This window comes from Pleurodeles waltl, chromosome 2_2 (assembly GCF_031143425.1).
Source record: "Pleurodeles waltl isolate 20211129_DDA chromosome 2_2, aPleWal1.hap1.20221129, whole genome shotgun sequence".
Classification (NCBI taxonomy): Eukaryota; Metazoa; Chordata; class Amphibia; order Caudata; family Salamandridae; genus Pleurodeles; species Pleurodeles waltl.
This window is the reverse complement of record NC_090439.1, coordinates 1,169,149,716-1,169,168,396: the sequence shown is the minus strand read 5'-3', so window position 1 is coordinate 1,169,168,396 and position 18,681 is coordinate 1,169,149,716. Positions and strand designations below refer to the sequence as shown.

Sequence of the window (18,681 nt, the reverse complement as noted above, 5' to 3'; positions counted from 1 at the left end):
TCCTTTGGAATGTCTCCTCACTTGTTCTCTGAGTGGTTTCCTCCTTTGGAATGTCTCTTCACTTGTTCTCTCTGTGGTTTCCTCCTTTGGAATGTCTCCTCTCTTGCTCTGTGTCTGGTTTCCTCCTTTGGAATGTCTCCTCTCTTGCTCTGTGTGTGGTTTCCTCCTTTGGAATGTCTCCTCTCTTGCTCTGTGTGTGGTTTCCTCCTTAGGAATGTCTCCTCTCTTGCTCTGTGTGTGGTTTCCTCCTTTGGAATGTTTCCTCTCTTGCTCTGTGTGTGGTTTCCTCCTTTGGAATGTTTCCTCTCTTGCTCTGTGTGTGGTTTCCTTGTGTGGAATGTCTCCTCCCTTGCTCTGTGTGTGGTTTCCTCCTTTGGAATGTCTCCTCTCTTGCTCTGTGTGTGGTTTCCTCCTTTGGAATGTCTCCTCTCTTGCTGTGTGTGTGGTTTCCTCCTTTGGAATGTCTCCTCACTTGTTCTCTGAGTGGTTTCCTCCTTTGGAATGTCTCTTCACTTGTTCTCTGAGTAGTTTCCTCCTTTTGAATGTCTCCTCACTTGTTCTCTCTGTGGTTTCCTCCTTTGGAATGTCTCCTCTCTTGCTCTGTGTCTGGTTTCCTCCTTTGGAATGTCTCCTCTCTTGCTCTGTGTGTGGTTTCCTCCTTTGGAATGTTTCCTCTCTTGCTCTGTGTGTGGTTTCCTTGTGTGGAATGTCTCCTCCCTTGCTCTGTGTGTGGTTTCCTCCTTTGGAATGTCTCCTCTCTTGCTCTGTGTGCGGTTTCCTCCTTTGGAATGTCTCCTCTCTTGCTCTGTGTGTGGTTTCCTCCTTTAAAATGTCTCCTCTCTTGCTCTGTGTGTGGTTTCCTCCTTTAATATGTCTCCTCTCTTGCTCTGTGTGTGGTTTCCTCCTTTGGAATGTCTCCTCTCTTGCTCTGTGTGTGGTTTCCTCCTTTGGAATGTCTCCTCTCTTGTTCTCCCTGTGGGTTCCTCCTTTGGAATGTCTCCTCTCTTGTTCTCCCTGTGGGTTCCTCCTTTGGTATGTCTCCTCTCTTGCTCTGTGTGTGGTTTCCTCCTTTGGAATGTCTCCTCTCTTGCTCTCTGTGTGGTTTCCTCCTTTGGAATGTCTCCTCTCGTTCTCCCTGTGGTTTCCTCCTTTGGATTGTCTCCTCTCTTGCTCGGTGTGTGGTTTCCTCCTTTGGAATGTCTCCTCTCTTGCTCTGTGTGTGGTTTCCTCCTTTGGAATGTCTCCTCTCTTGCTCTGTGTGTGGTTTCCTCCTTTGGAATGTCTCCTCTCTTGCTCTGTGTGTGGTTTCCTCCTTTGGAATGTCTCCTCTCTTGTTCTCTGAGTGGTTTCCTCCTTTGGAATATCTCCTCTCTTGCTCTGTGTGTGGTTTCCTCCTTTGGAATGTCTCCTCTCTTGCTCTGTGTGTGGTTTCCTCCTTTGGACAGCTCCTTATCTTGTTCTCTGCATCGTTTAGCCTTCGACTTGTCTTTCTTCTTGCAGCTTCCTCTATGAGAATGTCTCTTCTCTTGCAGACGGCAGACAAGCTGATCAGAGTGTTCGCTGAGCAGATCTTTTACACAGGCTTCATCCACGCTGACCCGCACCCTGGGAATGGTAAGAACCGACCTACTGGTAGAGATGCTGCTAGACTAGGGAGCTGCTGTCCTACAATGATGTGGTATTGAAGGTGGGTGGGTCAATGTTAAGTCGACGGAAGGCCTGGTTATTAGTACATCCAAGCTTTGGGTTTCTTGTGCTAAGCCTGTTAGATAAAGAATGCTTATAGAACGTGTCCCTACTAACAAAACATATTGATTCTACTTTAATTTTGATTTTCGCAAAACATTGAGAAAACTGGGGAACTCCAGGGCTCAGAGGACAAGAGACCATCCCCACTGGCGCACATTGTACATCTTGTGCCTCCGGACTGGGAGTAGGAGGCTAGGGGTGATGGGTTCAGAGACCAAAAGATGACCAAAGCTAGACCACATGGAACTTGAGTCTGTCTGAAACTTGAGAAACCGCAGAGCTGCTGTCCTCTAGGACAAAGGGATCTCCACATCTGGGATGTCCCATGATGCTCGCGAGTTAGGTTGTTACCCAGTGTAGTACCACCAAGCAGTAATAATCTGGGAATTCAACCTCTCCCTGAGTATTTTTTCCTAGGCCATGAGAAGATGATGTGCACATTCAAGGAAGGTCTCCTCACCGTCGACGTGGGGGGATTTCCTATATTACACCTTGATATTGCAGGTTGGGCTCCCCATGGAATTGGAAAGACACATAATGTGGACACATGTAAGAGCCTTTAAACTAAAGTTCCCCTTTCCATGGAAAGTGGTTTACAGGTCACAAGAGCATAGGCAGGAAGTTGCCCATCAATAGAAATAGAGAAGACTTGTTGTGAAAGGGGGGGTTTGCTGTTTAGTTTTAGGCATGATGCATGTTTCATGGCTGCGGTGGTGGTGTGGTTTATAAGGTGTTGGTCTTTTAGTGCTGGTGATGCTCCTTTACGTGGCTAACTTAAGGTTTCCTCTTACTGTAGGACTAACCATTAGTTTCTTATTGATTTTGTTGTTTTCAGTGCTGGTGAAGAAGGGACCAGACGGGAAGGCACAGTTGATCCTGCTGGACCACGGACTCTACGAGTTCCTGAGTGAGAAGTAAGAGCGCTAGATCCAGGCCCGGCCGCTGTGTCTCGTGAGATATTCTGTGTATTGTAGGCTGCTCTCTCACCCCCAGTGCAGCAGTACTGTTTATATCCAACCAGATCCAGTTCTAGCCACACACGCACTGTCAGAACTCACCATCCCCTTCAGGACAAGGCATTGTGTGGGGAGCGACAGGAAAGCGTCATAGCACATAGCCCACAGGCAGCCATATTCTCAGTGGGAATAAGATTAATTAGCTATTTAACATAAGTTGCCAATCATTTTTATCTGTAGAAAAACCACAGCACATTGTGGCTCAAGAAGCCTCTCCAGTCTTTTCATCCAATGACTGTGAGAGTGGAGCTGGCCCACTCCTCTAAGGTGATGCGCATTACTTCAGCGGCTGTGCTTGGACGTACAATGGAAACGTTTGATATTTGCTGTTTCTTTCTGCCAGTTTATCTCTGGCGTGCTCAGGCCTTGTACATCTTTTCCAAAACTGCTCCAGTTACCAGGGTCTTAACCCTCTGAAGGATCAAGAGCAAAATAAGAGGACAGTTTATGGGGCTTTGAATATCTTTTCTGATCCAAGTGCATAGTCCTCATTCTGTGATTCTTTGTTTTGTCAATTTTTTCAAGCACGAAACTAGACTTGGAAATTCTTGCAATACCTCTGGACATGAAAGCCGTGAGCCACACATAGGTGCGCCCCATGCCCGCTGATCTCAGTTCCTCCTTTTTTCATTCCCATGAGTGTGGTGGGTCTAGTACTAAAGCTACTGATGGTGTGTTTTTTTTTTTTTTTTTTGTTTTTTACTGAATTTTGTCTCCAAACTGTTTCAGCTCTGTACAGGGATGTTGTGTCCTGTAGACCATATCAAACTGAGCAGCTTGTGTCACAAACAAATGTTGGTCACAGACCCGCTCAATGTCTGTCTTTCGTGCCTCAGCGCCAGACATGACCCTAGGTCCTTGGCAGATGCTCCTTGGTGCACCTGAAGGGCATCAAGTAGCGAGAAGCCAAACTCTAAAGTTGCCAAGCATAGAAAGCAGGCTTGTTCCTTCTTCAGGCCATGAAGCCGCTTCTGCGCCCCCTCTCCAGTCAAGTCCAAGCCGAAGTTGAATGACAACTAACAGAGAAAGCGCAAGAAGAACATGCAGAGCTCTTCAAACCCTTTTCTAGGGAGAGGCCACAAAGGTGAAGTTCTAAACACGCATCTTCAGCCTCCGCCCACGACTCAAGCTCATGCCCTGTGTTCCCCAGGCGTTGACTCCTCAGCAAATCACAGCCTCCAAAAGGGCATTCTTCTGGCTCTGGATCCATCCGGTCTTCCATTCAGGCCCCACTGATCTGTTTGGGCGTCCATCTGGACGTCCGCTGATGAACCCTCTCTAAGCACTGACTCACCGCAGGCAAACTCAGCCCTCTCCATCTTTGACACTGGGTTGTGCCCAGACTCCTTTGCCGAGGGCCCCACCCATCATTTCTTCGTTGGCGCCATCCTCGGTACCAGGGCATTTAACGAGATCAGTAGGACACTAGTTTAGGACCCAGAGTGGCTTTGGAAAGGGCTCACCCTGGGTTGCATTACACTGTTTCCTCCAGACCCTCTGCCTCGGCTGCAGGATTTTTTGGAGGCTGTAGGCTCTGACTCTAATGTGTTACAAATACTTTGAGCTTGTTTGGCATGATGAATATGGTGACAGAGAAGCAGATAACTTGCTCCCTCCTCAGTATAAAGATGTTGGCTTATTTCTGACTTTAAAAACACCAGTGGCCTGGATACTTCTCCAAAAGTTAACTTGAATCTGCCCGCAGAGCCCCCAACAGCAGACTGCTTCCTGTGGGTGGTGGTCCCTGGGGGCTGCAGAAGCCCTATTTGCAGCTTTCAGTGAGGTAATTAAAGCTAATCTCAGGTCTAAGCTTTATAGCCTGAGTCTCCACTTCAAAACCCTTGCTGCGTTTTACCGAGGTTTTTTTTTCATTCTGCCCTGTCAACCGAATCAAAATCTTGTTTCCAGTGCGTTGGCCATTTGTGACCAGCACATCCTGAGCCAGGTGCGCAGAAGCATCCTTCTCTGGAAAGCCTAGTATTCAGGCCTCCAAAAATGAAGTCTTTTCTTCGGTTTATTATACAAACGCCTCATGGGACACGACACGCAAGGATTTGCCAGTATTGCCACTGGATTCCCACAGTACTTTTCCCAGATAGTGTAAGATTGGCCAGATACATATTATGCAAACACAACAAGTGATGGAGGGAATGCTGAACATTGTCAAACATTCACCCCCAGTACAGGCAGTTCGGGCTGGACTGTTCCCGTGAGGAACAGGGTCAAGACTGATTTGCATATGGCTGGGTCCAAGCTGGGGTGGCATGGGCAGCAAAAGAACGATGGATTAAACCCAGATCTGTGACTGGGGGTGAGTGTTTGACAATGTTCAGCATTCCGTCCGTCGCCCTAAGTGGGAAGGGTATGCCCAGACGTGGGTCCCGTGCTTCCCATGCCACTGGATTCAAGCTAGCCTGGCTGATGAGGGGTGAAACCCTGAAACCGGTCCCAGGATGCTTGTTTCCGGTCCAGTGAGGACCTGGCTTGGCAGTTCGGGCTGGACTGTTCCCGTGAGGAACAGGGTCAAGACTGATTTGCATATGGCTTGGTCCAAACTGGGGTGGCATGGTGAGCAAAAGAACAATGGATTAAACCCAGATCTGTGACTGGGGGTGAGTGTTTGACAATGTTCAGCACTCCGTCCATCACTTGTTGTTTTTCCTCAGATACATATTATGGCCTGGTCTGGACACCACTGAGTATTGCTGTTGGCATCGGCCCCAGCGTCCTCATCAAATGCCATATTTGGATTCAAATGGAGCCAAACTCAGACGAGAAAGCAAATGCAGCTCTCGGGAGCTTAAAGGAGAGTTGCAGAGTTGCAGCTCACTCCCTGGGGATGCTTTCTCCTGCTTGCCAGTTCCACCAACAAAGCAATACAAGAAATGTAGAGGGTATTTGAGGTGCCTTGCCAATTGTCAGAGACAGTCTTTCGGGCAAACAGCAGAAGGTCTAATGTGACGTAGACTACCCTGTGGCGCTCCATTACTTCTGTTCATTGAGCCGCCAGGTTGATCAGTGTGGTTATTCATTCTGTTTCAGGACCCCTCTCACCTTTCCTACAGTTCTTGCTTTGTTGTCAGTGAATCATGCCGTTTCTCTCCAGAGAGGTGCTGATTTACTCACTAAGGGTGCAATCAAGATTGCCCTCGAGAAGGAGCTGGGAATGGAAAGTTTCCTAGTTCTCAAGACAGTCATGGGGTTAAGGCTAATCTTAGATCTTAGGCTGTTGAACTTCTTTGTCGAAAATACACAAAACCACGAAAAGAGGACTCTTGGACAGTTTTGATGGCTTCGGGTTCCAAGGACTGGATGGTGTCCTTTGACTTGCAGGATGTATACTTTCATGTACCGATCACACAGTCCAACAGGAAGTATCTTTGCTTTGTAATTTGATCAGATCACTTCCAAGTCCCTGTACTGTGATGACTAAATGTTGAAGGTGAGCTCACTTCAGTTAGTGTCGGACCACTTTCAGAAAACAGTGTTGTGTCCACCCTGGTCTTTTCCATCAACAAGATCTCACCTTCTTTCATTTCAGAGGCTGTCCATGAATGGAGCCATTCTGGATACGATAGCTCTGCAGGTTCATCTACCACTGCAGCAGGTCAGGTGCATTCAGGCTGTGATCCCTATGTTTCAAGCTTGGTGTTTTGGTGTTAGGCTCATTGGCCCATGTGAGTCCTTCCATGAAACCTACATCTGCAGTGAGCCCAGGAATGGGGATGGCTTTCGGATAGTATACACATCTCAGATGAAACAGTCCAGGACCTCCAGTGGTGGATGACTGTCACCAAATTGACATGGGGCAGACCGTTCTCCCCCTCTACTACAGAGGTCACACTGGTGACAGATACATCTGCTGTTAGCTGTGGAAGTCATCTCGACAGGGTGGTGATCAGAGGATTCTGGTCTCCAATGGAGCAGTGCTATCACAGAATTCTCTTGGAGCATTGTGCCATCCCACAGGCCCTAAAGGCTTTCCTGCCTTCCATTAAGTGCCATTCGATCGAGGTGCTGACAAACAACTTGATTGTCTTGTGTACTACTCATGCACGTGCTTTGTGTCTCTCTCTCTCTCTCTCTCTCTCTCTCCGTCTCTCTCTCTCTCTCTCTCTCTCTCTCCGTCTCTCCCTCTCTCCCTCTCTCCCTTCCCCTCTCTCTTTCTCTTTCTTGGAGCTGTGAGACTCTGGAAGTGGGTGACATTTCATGAGATCTCCCTGACAATATAGCCTGACAGGATCCCTCAACATTAGGGCAGATGATCTACTCATGCACCATCTTGCTGATCACAAGTGGCAGCTGCATCCTGAGGTGGGGCAGGGCATCTTCACCTAGCAGGGGACTCCCCAGTCAAAATCTCGTTCAACTCCGCCCACGAGACCCCATAGGGCTTTTGCGGGTGTTTCAGAATTCCTAACGCATCATCTTGTCATGGAAAGCCAAGTGGTTCAGGCATCGAAAAGCAAAGTTAACCTGAGCGTCTTTCCTTCATCCCCCGTGGACAGGAGTCTAAATGGATAAACTTGGAGTCCCTCTGTTATTTTTTTTGCTGCATCCGAAATGACTGAGTGTACATCAGTCTGCACTAGAGATTCCTCCTCAGGGACATGCCTTTGGCCTCATGTATGCTGTTCCACCTCTGCCACTCATGCAGCAGGTACTCAACAAAAGACTGGACCGAGCACAGCTGATCCTAGTGGGATAGGCATGGAAAGTTTGGTACTCTGAATTCCTGGCTCTGCCCTTATGTCCCGAGCTTCAGCTTTCTCTTTTTAAATAATTAATTCATAAAAGGAGGGTCAGGTACTCCACCTAAACCTTCACAGTCTGCACTTCCATGCTTGGAGATTGAGCAAAGCCAGCCAGTCATCCTTCCATCAAGTCCATCTATTCAGACCGCTGGCCTAAATTTGTCACCTGGTGTGGGTAAAACAAAATTGACCCTCTCAGGTCTCTGATGTTCTTCTATTCATTTTGTCTTTGGCGTGTCAGGTCTCTGCTGTGGGTACAGTTAAAGGTTACTTATTAGGCCACCCAGCTTTTCCTATTTTGCCTGATCATCACCCTTACTCAAATCGCCCATTGTGATGCCTTTGTTTCTTAAAGGGATCTCACATATGTTCCCTCCTTCTCCCTTTATCATATTGCAGTGGCACTGTAATTTGTTCCTAATATTACTCTTGTTTGCTCATTTCGAGCTCTTCAGAACTGTAGTCTACGTTTTGTGACTGTTACTCACTCCAGTCACTTCTGCATGTTGCATCAGTGGATTACAAGCAGTAGCAGCAAATCCGCCATATTGTGGTGTCGCCATTTAATGTAGAGCCGCCCTGCACGCTTTCTTCCCTCTGTCACAACCCTCTAAGTAGAAGGAGAGGCTACACCAATTGTATCCATGGCACCCTCAGTGTTTAAATTGATAGGACTAAGTAGTATTGGGTGCATGATCATGTTTTATGGAAATAGTCAGTGCAAAGAAATAAAGGAACTCCAAAGCAGACCTTATCATGATGGATTGTCCTTTGCACAAAACTGTGTTATGCTTTGGCCAAGAAGGATCCTCCCGGTGGCCTTACGGCTCATTCTTCTAGAGTAAAAGTGGCAACTTCAGCCACCTGCTTTGGGCATCTGCCCATACCTTCACCAGGCATTACTATACCCATTCTCAGGTCTCCAGAGGTCTGTTTGGCCAGCTCAGTTCTGCAGGACTTCCGGATGGTGGCATTGCACCGGTATTGTTTCACAAAGCACTTCTATGGTTAGAAGTATCCATCAGAAGGTGTTATCCACCCTGGTATGGTGTTTTCTAAAGGATACTCTTAATTGTAGATCCCTCATCGCCTTCTCACTTCTCTGTTTTGTGCAGTGAAGTATTGGGAATTAACAAGGATCCTAGTAAGAATTGAACACTGATAGCTTGTTACAATCTGTCATTCATGCTCAGTGTCCCTCAGGTGTGGGGTAAAAAAGTAAATTAAACTGACATCTTCACATAGGGTGTTCCCTATGTGCAGCTGTATGTTGTCCTGTCTGTGAGTGGGTTGGAGTCACAAAAGAGGCTGATGGTTCCACCTGCAGGCGTGTAGCAGCTATTTCAAGAGTTCCCGCGTACCTTTGGGTTCCTGGAGGCATTCCTAAGGTGAAGAAGCACAAGTTAGATAAGGCTATGCAGCAGAAAGAGCATTACAAGAGTAAGTAACCTACTTAATCCACACCTTGTTTTTGACACAGTGTTGGACTAAATATGTCTTCTCTTCAAACCAAATCACAGAGGATGCCAATTTTCAACCAACTTATGTAATGCATCTGTCTCTACAGGGATCGCACTGCCCTGTGCAAGCTTTGGAGAGCGATAATTCTGCGCGACGATGCTGCCATGAGACTACATTCAAATCAACTTGGTGTGAAAGGTGAGAGACAAACAGTATCACCATCGCCAGCAACGCCCTTGTCCTCCACTGCATCCCCTTCTTCCAGTTTTTTCTTGTATCGTAAAGGACACCTGGTCCTGCTCAGGTGCACCTCGTGCGGGACATCAGGGAACCCTTTTTATGGTCACTTCTTCTGTCAGGCCTTCTACACACCAACACCCCTTCTTGTCTTCCAGGACTCGTGCCAGCCTCAGTGACCCCATAATCCTCAATGACCGCTTCTTCTGCCAAACCTGCTTCTGTCCTCATGGACACAGCTGTATCCGGCTTATGGTCTTCAATAATAATTAGTTTTTTGTGTAGAACCAAATAGTGTAATTCTACTGTTTCTAAATGTTGTAACTGAAAGATATTAGTGCTGCCCAATTTGTGATAAAAAAAAGTCTATGCAAACCTCAAGGATGGAATCCTTAGTCGCTTTGTCTGGGACTTGTACTCATGACCTCCAGAAATGCACATTTCTCCGCGTAAAGTGTTGAGTTTACTGAGCTACCCTTCCCTCTGCAGCCAACAAGGTGCTCTCATGCTCCCGGGGACATCTGCCTGCCCCATTGCCACCCGTAGCGCCTACCTACACATGCCCGCTCCTCTCACTTCAGACAGCCCGACTCGCCTCTTAGTGAGTCACCTGTGACCTCTGCCCATAACCCAGCCAGACCTCCTCCTCCTTATTAGGGAGTATGAAAAGAAAAGGGAAAGTAGTAACAACAAAGAGCTTAAGGAAATACATGCAACAACAAACACGGTGGATTCCCCTATTAGTCATATTTCATATTGGTTATTGGTCAAAGTCTCCACCTCTTAAACAGCGTTTAGGGGGAAACCACATCCCTTTCTTACAGAGCTCTTCAAGAGGCTGAATACCTGTGCATGGCTGATCCCCACCACACAAAATAGACTCATGCGGAAGTTTAAATCATCTCATATAACCGGGTCTGCCATTTGGGGAGTCAAGATTATATAATTCTCCAGCATTGCAGTAGGTTACCAAGAACTCTCCAAGAAGGCCTGTATCTGGGCACATTCCCAGACAGCATGAAGGAAAGTGCCCTCCCCACTGTGACATGTTCTATCACACATCAGCCACATCACGTGGAGGCTGATCCTATCTCAGCAGGTACAGTGAACTATCTTCAGCTAGATGCATTCGAGACTAGTCTAGATGTGCCCCCTCCTGAGATGTAGGCCTGCCTCCTCCCAGTCTGAATCCCCATCTCTCCGAGGTTAGCCTTCCATCTTTCTAAGACTTTCCCTAGATTGCACAGAGAGACCACAGGGATGGCCCAGTGCCCAGTCAGTATTGTGGCTACAATTCTTAGTTTCCATGGCACTCCTGCACTTTATTGTTGTGTCTAGGTTTATGCCTGTGACCATTTTAACTCCTAAATTTGCAACTCAGTGTTGTTGTACCCGGGGATCATGTGCTGCCAGTCCTGCACTATTTTAACAGCGCTACTGCGGGTTTGCGCAGCAGGCACACCGGCTGTGTGCCAGTGGCATGCCCGTCTGCCCTCGTCAACACCCTGTTCGCAGCCAGAACGTCAGGACACATGTGGAGTTTCTATCCCTGGTCCCTGTGGCAGCCACCACTTTGTATGATAATCTTTTGGTTTCTCTTGGGCAGACTCTCTCCCATTGCCCTCTTCGGCTTCCTGCGGGGTAACAAGATCACAGGCCTCACTTCTCAAGGCAAGACCGCTCACTGAGCATGATCACAGGACACATTAGCTCATTCGCGATCATACTTTGGATTATTGTTTGTAACTGAAACTTGAGTTAAAGATCCCTCGGTGCTACTGATCTGTCCCGCCCCCCCTGGGCTATACACCAGTTTATATGGACAGGAGGTCTGGCTTGGGAGGGGGGGCTGGTCATTATTTATTGGAAACACTGGGAGAATGAGCCCTCATTACAAACGATTTGGCTTTGTGCGGAATTCATACTTTTTAATATTTCTATCGAGGCTAACCTCAGTGTGAGCGATATTGTAATATGCTGCCCTTCTGAACCCCGCCACACAGTTTGACACTGAATTTGCTGATTTTATGACCCATTTAGTTAATGGTGCACGTAAGTTTCTAGCAGTGAGTAGTTCTCATATGCGGGCCTGTCTTCTGCTGGAGGCTCCTGCTCCCCTAGGTCTTGGACAATTGATGACTGAACCTATCCAGGAGGCAGTCACATCTTAGACACACTTCTTACTTCTGGTGACTTTATTAACGGTGCCAAACCTTTGCCTTTTCCTTGGTCTGATCATGTGGCAGCCCTGCTTTCTCTGCAGTTTACCACTCCCAATTCAACCAGCCAACCTTCTCCTCTTCAGTTACCTTAGCGTGACTTCTCTAAAATTGGCAATTCCACGTTCTCTAACCTCTTGACCACTCCTGCTCCACCTGTGGCTGACCATCCCCAGTCTAATGTGAGCTGTGTTACCCATTGGGGATGACCGCCAATGGCGGCCCCAGCTAAGGAAAGGAGATTCTGTAGAGCCAAACCCTCTGCCCTGTGGTCTGACACCAAGCAGGCCGGTGAACATTGGAACAAATATGGCAACGGGTACTATTCAGCAGCTGTGAAGAGCCAATAGAGTGCTGCTGTGAGACACTATGAGAAGGAAGCTGACCGCTCCAGAGCTCAATACTACACAACCTGCGTCACTAAGGCAAACGTTGCATCCCAGGAAATATTTAAAACTCTGCAAGAGTTCACACATCCCACCTTTGCTCTGAAAGTCACTACTGCAGCTCATGAACTGTCAGTCTCTCTCAACTTCCCTTAGGGATATGATTCAGGCCATTTCTAACACTTTTTAGTCTTTGGACTCCTGGTCACATTCATTGTTGATATGGCTCCTCTGGCTCAGCTGCCTGGGAGTCCATTACACCACTCACCAGCATTATCTGTAGACTGAGCAGTCACTTGATTAAATCTGGCTCAAGAGCACCCTTGTCCTGGAGGAATTTTCCATCGCTTCTCTACTTTTCTGGCACCCCAGATTTGAGCGCTAGGTAATTCCTCATTTCAAACAGCTTCAGTCCCAGCTAAATGGAACAGAGCTTGTCCTTTCCCCTCCTGGCGGAAGAAAACTTCTTTGACCAGTGTGTTAAGAGCCATCACCATCCCATCTCACTTCTTCCTTTTCTGATTAAGATAGCAGAGAAGGAGCTGAATGGTCAACTTTTCACCTTTATTTCCACGCGTTCTGCTCTCGAGACAACATGGCAGGTTTTCCATCCAGACCACAGTACTGAGGTCAAAGTGTGCTTCACCTGCTCTTGATCTGCCCACAGCCTTCGGTATCACATCTTATAAGACCCAGGGGACGAGTCTCCTCCTTTCTCTCTGGAGAGTCAAGAAGGTCTTTTGCACCCTTATCGCCCAACCCCCCACCCCCAGCGCTTCTACCTCAGTCCGCTCTATAACATTTATGTTGTTCCTCTGGGAAAACATGTCCGTTCCTACTCGGACTGCCACCCGCGTCCGTTGCTTCGGACTGCCACCCGTGTCCGTTGCTTCAGACGGCCATCTGAGGCAGCCCGTTTAAACTTCCATACTCCTAGATAAAATAGCAGTATGGATGTTGGATCGCAGTCTGAAACTGAATGTTGTTTAGACAGAGGTGGTCTGGTGGGAGTTCCCCCCTCTGTATCCGCGCTCTGTCTGGTATTCTGCTTAGTGGCCCTACTCATACTTTGGGGTATACTTTGATGACAACTTCTCTCCTAAGTCCCAGTTGCTAAGATTGCCTCTACTCGCTTTTTCCATCATAAGGACGGTATAAAGTTTTGCCATTTTATTTTCCTAGAACAGACTCATTTTAACATCATTCAGTACGTAGTTCTCTCTCACTTAGATTATGCAAACATCTGGGTCTGCCTGCGGCTACCACCCTGTCTTTGAAGTTGGTCCAGAGGCAGCTCAAGGCTTCCACTCACACATCCTCATACTGCACCTATTTCTGCCATCTAATGAAGCTATATTGGCTCCCTAATCACAAACACTCACTGTTAAACAGTCATCAAAACGCTTCACCTGACAGCCCTTGTTTTGTACAACTTCAGTTTACTCTCTGTGTGCCTCCCTACTCTTTTCGGTCTACCCAGACGTCTCTGCATAGCATTAAAAAAAAATCTCCCCCAGGAGGTTGTTCCTTTGTGTATGACGTGGCCCTCCTTCGGAACTCCATGCCACTTGAGTGATGCTGCTTATGCACCAGAATATAACTGAGTCTCCATGATCATTCCGCCTTTCCAGCCCTCTGTAGGTCCTCCCCCCTTTGCAAATAACAAGGTAGTTTTTTGTGTTCATAGCAAGTCCACCAATCACAACAGATGTTCGTCAACAGAGACAAAGTGCACTGATTAATCACACTCACGCAGCAGCCGCAGTATTTCGTTGTAAGTGAAGGGAGATACTCCCTTCAAGCACTCAGCAGGCACCGCCACCAAAGACATCTGAGTGAACTACCCCAAGACTAACAGAAGGCTTCGGGAACATTGTATGGTGTTTTCTGAAGGACAAAAGAATTTGTAAAGTGACACGTTAAAAAAATCTGCCCCTCCAAGCTCGAACAGAGGTAGTTTCCAAATATGTAAGATATAGTTTTGGGGATTTTCAAGTCATTTCTGTAGATTCTACTGTAAAACATCTCAAGGTCACAGTAATCTCCAAGTCCAGGTCTTGGAACATCTGGTTGCCCACAGTGAGGGTATGAGGAAGGGGTTTATCAAAATACCTATCTGGAATAATGCTGTCTTTGTCCAGTTTGAGGTATCCAGATTGAGTACCAAAATGGTCAGGAACCGGATCACCGGCAACCAGACATCTTCTATTAACAAGGTCATTGACATGAACTGAAATACTCTCATTTCCTCCATCAGACTCTCCAAATCCTCCGACAAGAAGTTTGTTGCTCACCCAGCAGGGCTCCAGGGATAGGACAAATGATCAAGGAGAGCAGAGAGCCCTGCCCGGTTGGTCACTCTAGCCATTATAAATGAAGCTACATTACACCATTATCCCTGACCAGTGCCCCTGGTTCTGTGTACACCTGTGCGACCCATACCTGAAATTCAGAGCTAAGGCTCATCTTCACCAGAACTGCCAGGGGAAAGTCATCCCATGAACCTTAAGGCCTTATCTGCATTACAAAAGACAACTGGAATGGTACGGCCTCCCTCCTTGTCTGTCCCAGAAGTTGTGGAGCCTTCTGAGGTTCAGTCTTTTTGGGGAGTCTCCGGGGCATAACCCTGAGTGATCCCGATGCAGCACAGTGGAGATCAGCAGCGATAGGCAGTTCGATCAACACCTTGGTCTTCTTGGGTCAGCTTCAGGTTCTTCTGATAGACAGTAAGGCCAGCCACAGAGCCCTCCAACCATCCAGCCCAACTCTTGCCATCCCTAACCTTGTAACTTATGACCACTATGCGCATTTCCTCTCCAATGACCCAGTGTAACCTTGTTCTGCCTACCATAGGTACACTAAACGTTCAGCACTCTTCCACAGCTCCAGTCACGTATTTTCCATTCATCCAGCAGCTGTAGAGTGATCCAATGCTCTCCTTGATCTGCCACTGCCTTCTCTAGGTTCCGTGGGTCAATCTGCAGGCCCTCCTCAGTACCAAGGATCACTCTACCAGAAAGTGTCAGCAGTATTCCTGCAGAGCATCCACCTATCCATCAGGACTGCCTCAACCTTGCTTCAGTGTTTATCAGAGAGCTCCTATAACCCATTTGCCCTTCCAGTAACTCATTGAGTGTATCTTTGCCTTTAACTGTACACAGTGCTCTGCTGCTTTTAGCTATACAGATACACCCCTCCCCCCCCCCCCACATACACACACACACACACACACACACACACACACACAAACGCTACACTTACCCTCACCCTCTCTTCTTGTCACCAACACTGCAGGAGACCTCTCTAAGTGCTTTCTTCCTCCTGCACTGTCCTTTAACTATGGACCTGATATGCCACCCCATATAACCAGCATTCTGTTCTTACTGTCACAGATTACTTTCTCTTCTGTGAAATCTTGATGCAGCGGCCTATCAGCATGAGGGACCTAACATTCCCCAATGTCCTGACACACGAGGAGACAATGTATATGCAGGACATGGCTTCAGAGCACTTTGACAGGATCATGCAGGTCCTGAAGGACCTTCCAAGGCCCATGCTGCTGGTCTTCCGGAACATCAATACTGTGCGCAGCATCAACATCGCCCTGGGAGCACCTGTGGACAGATACTTCATCATGGCAAAGAGGTGAGTCTTCCTCCGAATTCACAAGGAGAGGTACAGTATCATCCTGTTAGTCCAATCCAGAATCAGTCTTTGAACAAAATAGTGTTCTTTCGAGAAAGAGGACAACTTGGGTTTGGAAGACCAGTGAGCCAGTGACTTGGGAGTAATATTTGTGAAGGAGGTTCTGAACCATAGTGTAGAATCCTTGATGTGTTGGCTGTTTTTGAACTGGTGATGTAGGATGCTTAAGTGGTTGGTCTTGCATCGAAAGGATGGCTTACTGCATTAAAACAACAATAAGAAAAAGTGTCAAGTTGTCATGTACACCTCGTGACCAGCTGGGACATAGTGCTTGAAGGGTTGTAGTAGAGGTAATCAGTTGGACAGCAGTAAGTGGGTGGTGTTAGAATCCCCACTGCGTCGTCTGTGCAGCATACACATCGCACAGGTTCCATGAATGTTGAACTTCAGTCGGCAGGTGGTTTAAAATCATTGATCTGTTTGCTGTGCATGTGCTGTTGAGCCAGTGAATAGACAGCAAAGACTCTTTGGTGGGCTGCAAGTGCGTTGAGAAGGTAGTGTAGGATTGTTCATCGTTGTGCAGTGAGGAGTTAACTCTGTGGTTAATGGTGTAGAATCTGTGATGGGGTGGGCCATCAGTCAGCTGGCTGTGGACTCTTTGAGATATTTAAATGTATTAAACGGCTACAGTAAAGTCCGCAATGAGTTGTACGTCCAATGAATATGGGATGTGGAGATTCTGATGGGCCGAATGTTAATTCCATATGTGGTGTAAAATCGGTGATCTGTTGGACTAGCAGCGATGGGCTGAACGTCGATAGAATGCTTTACAATCTGGAGGTGAGATGGAATGTGCTATATATCCAGTGAACGGGCGATGTAGAATCCTTGATCGGTGATGGGCTTGAAGGCTTTGCTGTACAATAAACACATGGTTCAGCATCTCCGATGGGTTGGATGTGCTGTCAGCAAGTAGAGTCTGAAATATGCTGTACATCCAATGCACAGGTGACGTAGGACACTGGATGAGCTGGAGGTGTGATGAATAAGTGGTGTAGTCTGTAATATCCTCCACACCAAATGAATAGATGACTTAGGACCCTTGATAAGCAGGAGGCGTGATGAACAAGTGCTTACTGTCTCGTGCTGAAGGGGTAGTTTAGAATCATAGATGGGTTTTCTGTGCAGTAAACATAGGTTCTCTGATGGTCCGGACGTCGCGTGAACAAGTAGTGTAACATCTCTAATAAGCTGGACATCTGAGGTGACCTAGGATTCTTGATGAAGTGAAGGTGTGATGAACAAGTGGTGTACAGTCTCTAATAAGCTGGACATCTGGTGAATAGGTGACCTAGGATTCTTGATGAAGTGGAGGTGTGATGAACAAGTGGTGTAGAGTCTCTAATAAGCTTGACATCTGGTGAACGGGTGACCTAGGATTCTTGATGAAGAGGAAGTGTGATGAACAAGTGGTGTAAAGTCTGTAATAAGCTGGATGCCTGGTGAACGGGTGACCTAGGATTCTTGATGAAGTGGTGTAAAGTCTCTAATAAGCTGGACGCCTGGTGAACGGGTGACCTAGGATTCTTGATGAAGAGGAGGTGTGATGAACAAGTGGTGTAAAGTCTGTAGGGTGCTATAGATCCATTGACTGGATATGACTAAATCCTTGATGGGCTGGAACATGTGGTGTAGATTCTGTAATGGATCAGACATGCAAGTGCTATCCGTCCACCGAGAGAGTGGAAGAGAATCTTTAATGATGGAGGTTTAGCAAAAGATTGGAGTAGCATCTGTAATAAATTGGCTGTGCTGTGAGCAGAGTGCTGTGCAATCCTGGACTGGTCTCAAGTCTGGAGAATCCAACAACCCCTAACCATCACTTAACTTGTACTTTCAGTGCTGTCAGAGGCTGGAGTAGGCTTGTCGGGCAGAAAATGCCTGGTGCCGGCATCTTTCGGTGGCTGAAGACTGTGTGGGAGAGTCTGAAGTTTGAATTTGCATTGAGGTAAGAGTCATGTGTATCACTCTACTTGGGAACCACCTAAATCGAAGGAACCTTATTCACATGTAAATGTGCATCAGATGATCCTGGTGTCTTCAGTGCCCTCAGCTGAAGGATCATGCAGGGAGGAAATTCTGCTCTTTTAGGCCTTGATTGCAACTTGGAGTATTTCACTTGGAGTATAACTCCTGGAGAAATCCTTCAATTTGCACTTACAAGTCTCTCTGGACCCAGAGTTATCAGTTCGGCAAATTCCTGACAAGATAATTGCGTGTTCGATGGCATCTGTCGCTGTAGATACGCATGTTCTGCAATAGCTCGCCATCTGGTGTTGGGCCGGAGTGTTACAAGTTGTTTTTCTTCGAAGAAGTCTTTCGAGTCACGGGACCGAGTGACTCCTCCTTTTGTCTCCATTGCGCATGGGCGTCGACTCCATCTTCGATTGTTTTTTTTCCGCCATCGGGTTCGGACGTGTTCCTTTCGCTCCGAGTTTCGGAACGGAAAATTAGCTAATTTCGGAAGATTTTCGTCGGTATTGTTGCGTTCGGGATCGGCGTACTTACATTCAACACCGCATCGAAGATCGAAGAGCTCCGGTGCCCTTCGGGGTAGTTTTTCGATCCTCCGTCGGGGCCTGATCGGCCCGACCGCGTGCTGAAGAACGCCGATGGAACGGACCCCGTTTCGTTTCTGCCCCAAATGCCACAATAAATACCCCTACACAGACCAACACTTGGTCTGCAACCTGTGCCTGTCACCTGAGCACAGCGAAGACACCTGCGAGGCCTGTCGTGCGTTCCGGTCCCGAAAAACACTCCGAGACCGTCGAGCCAGAAGACTTCAGATGGCGTCCGCACCGACAGCCCAACGGGAGTTCGAGGAACAGGAAGAGGAAGGTACCTTCTCGATCCAAGACTCAGACTCCGAAGGATTCGACGATACACAAACCGTGAGTAAGACGTCGAAAACCACACAGAGAAACATTTACAAGGCCCAGGGGACGCCACTGCCACCAGGCCATGGCTCGACCCATAAATTCGGTGACCGACCGTCGGCACCGAAAAAGGCCCAAACAGTGCCGAGATCGTCCGACTCCGGTCGAGACACCGGCACGCAGCCTTCTCGGGACCGAGAAAGTGCTGGAGACAAGCCTCGACACCGAGATGCCGGTGTGGACACGGCTCGACGCCGAGACAGCGGCACCGAAAC

General features: G+C 47.7%; 1 protein-coding gene across 1 annotated transcript in view; it reads left to right on the top strand.

Annotated features, from left to right (window-relative positions):
• Positions 1 to 18,681, top strand: part of ADCK5 (aarF domain containing kinase 5) — a 187,301-nt gene that overhangs the window by 160,303 nt on the left and 8,317 nt on the right. The window contains exons 10-14 of the mRNA XM_069221151.1: positions 1,533 to 1,614; positions 2,585 to 2,663; positions 9,087 to 9,178; positions 15,215 to 15,467; positions 17,368 to 17,475. Of these exons, the coding sequence (XP_069077252.1) occupies positions 1,533 to 1,614; positions 2,585 to 2,663; positions 9,087 to 9,178; positions 15,215 to 15,467; positions 17,368 to 17,475 (614 nt within the window). The remainder of the gene's footprint in view (positions 1 to 1,532; positions 1,615 to 2,584; positions 2,664 to 9,086; positions 9,179 to 15,214; positions 15,468 to 17,367; positions 17,476 to 18,681) is intronic.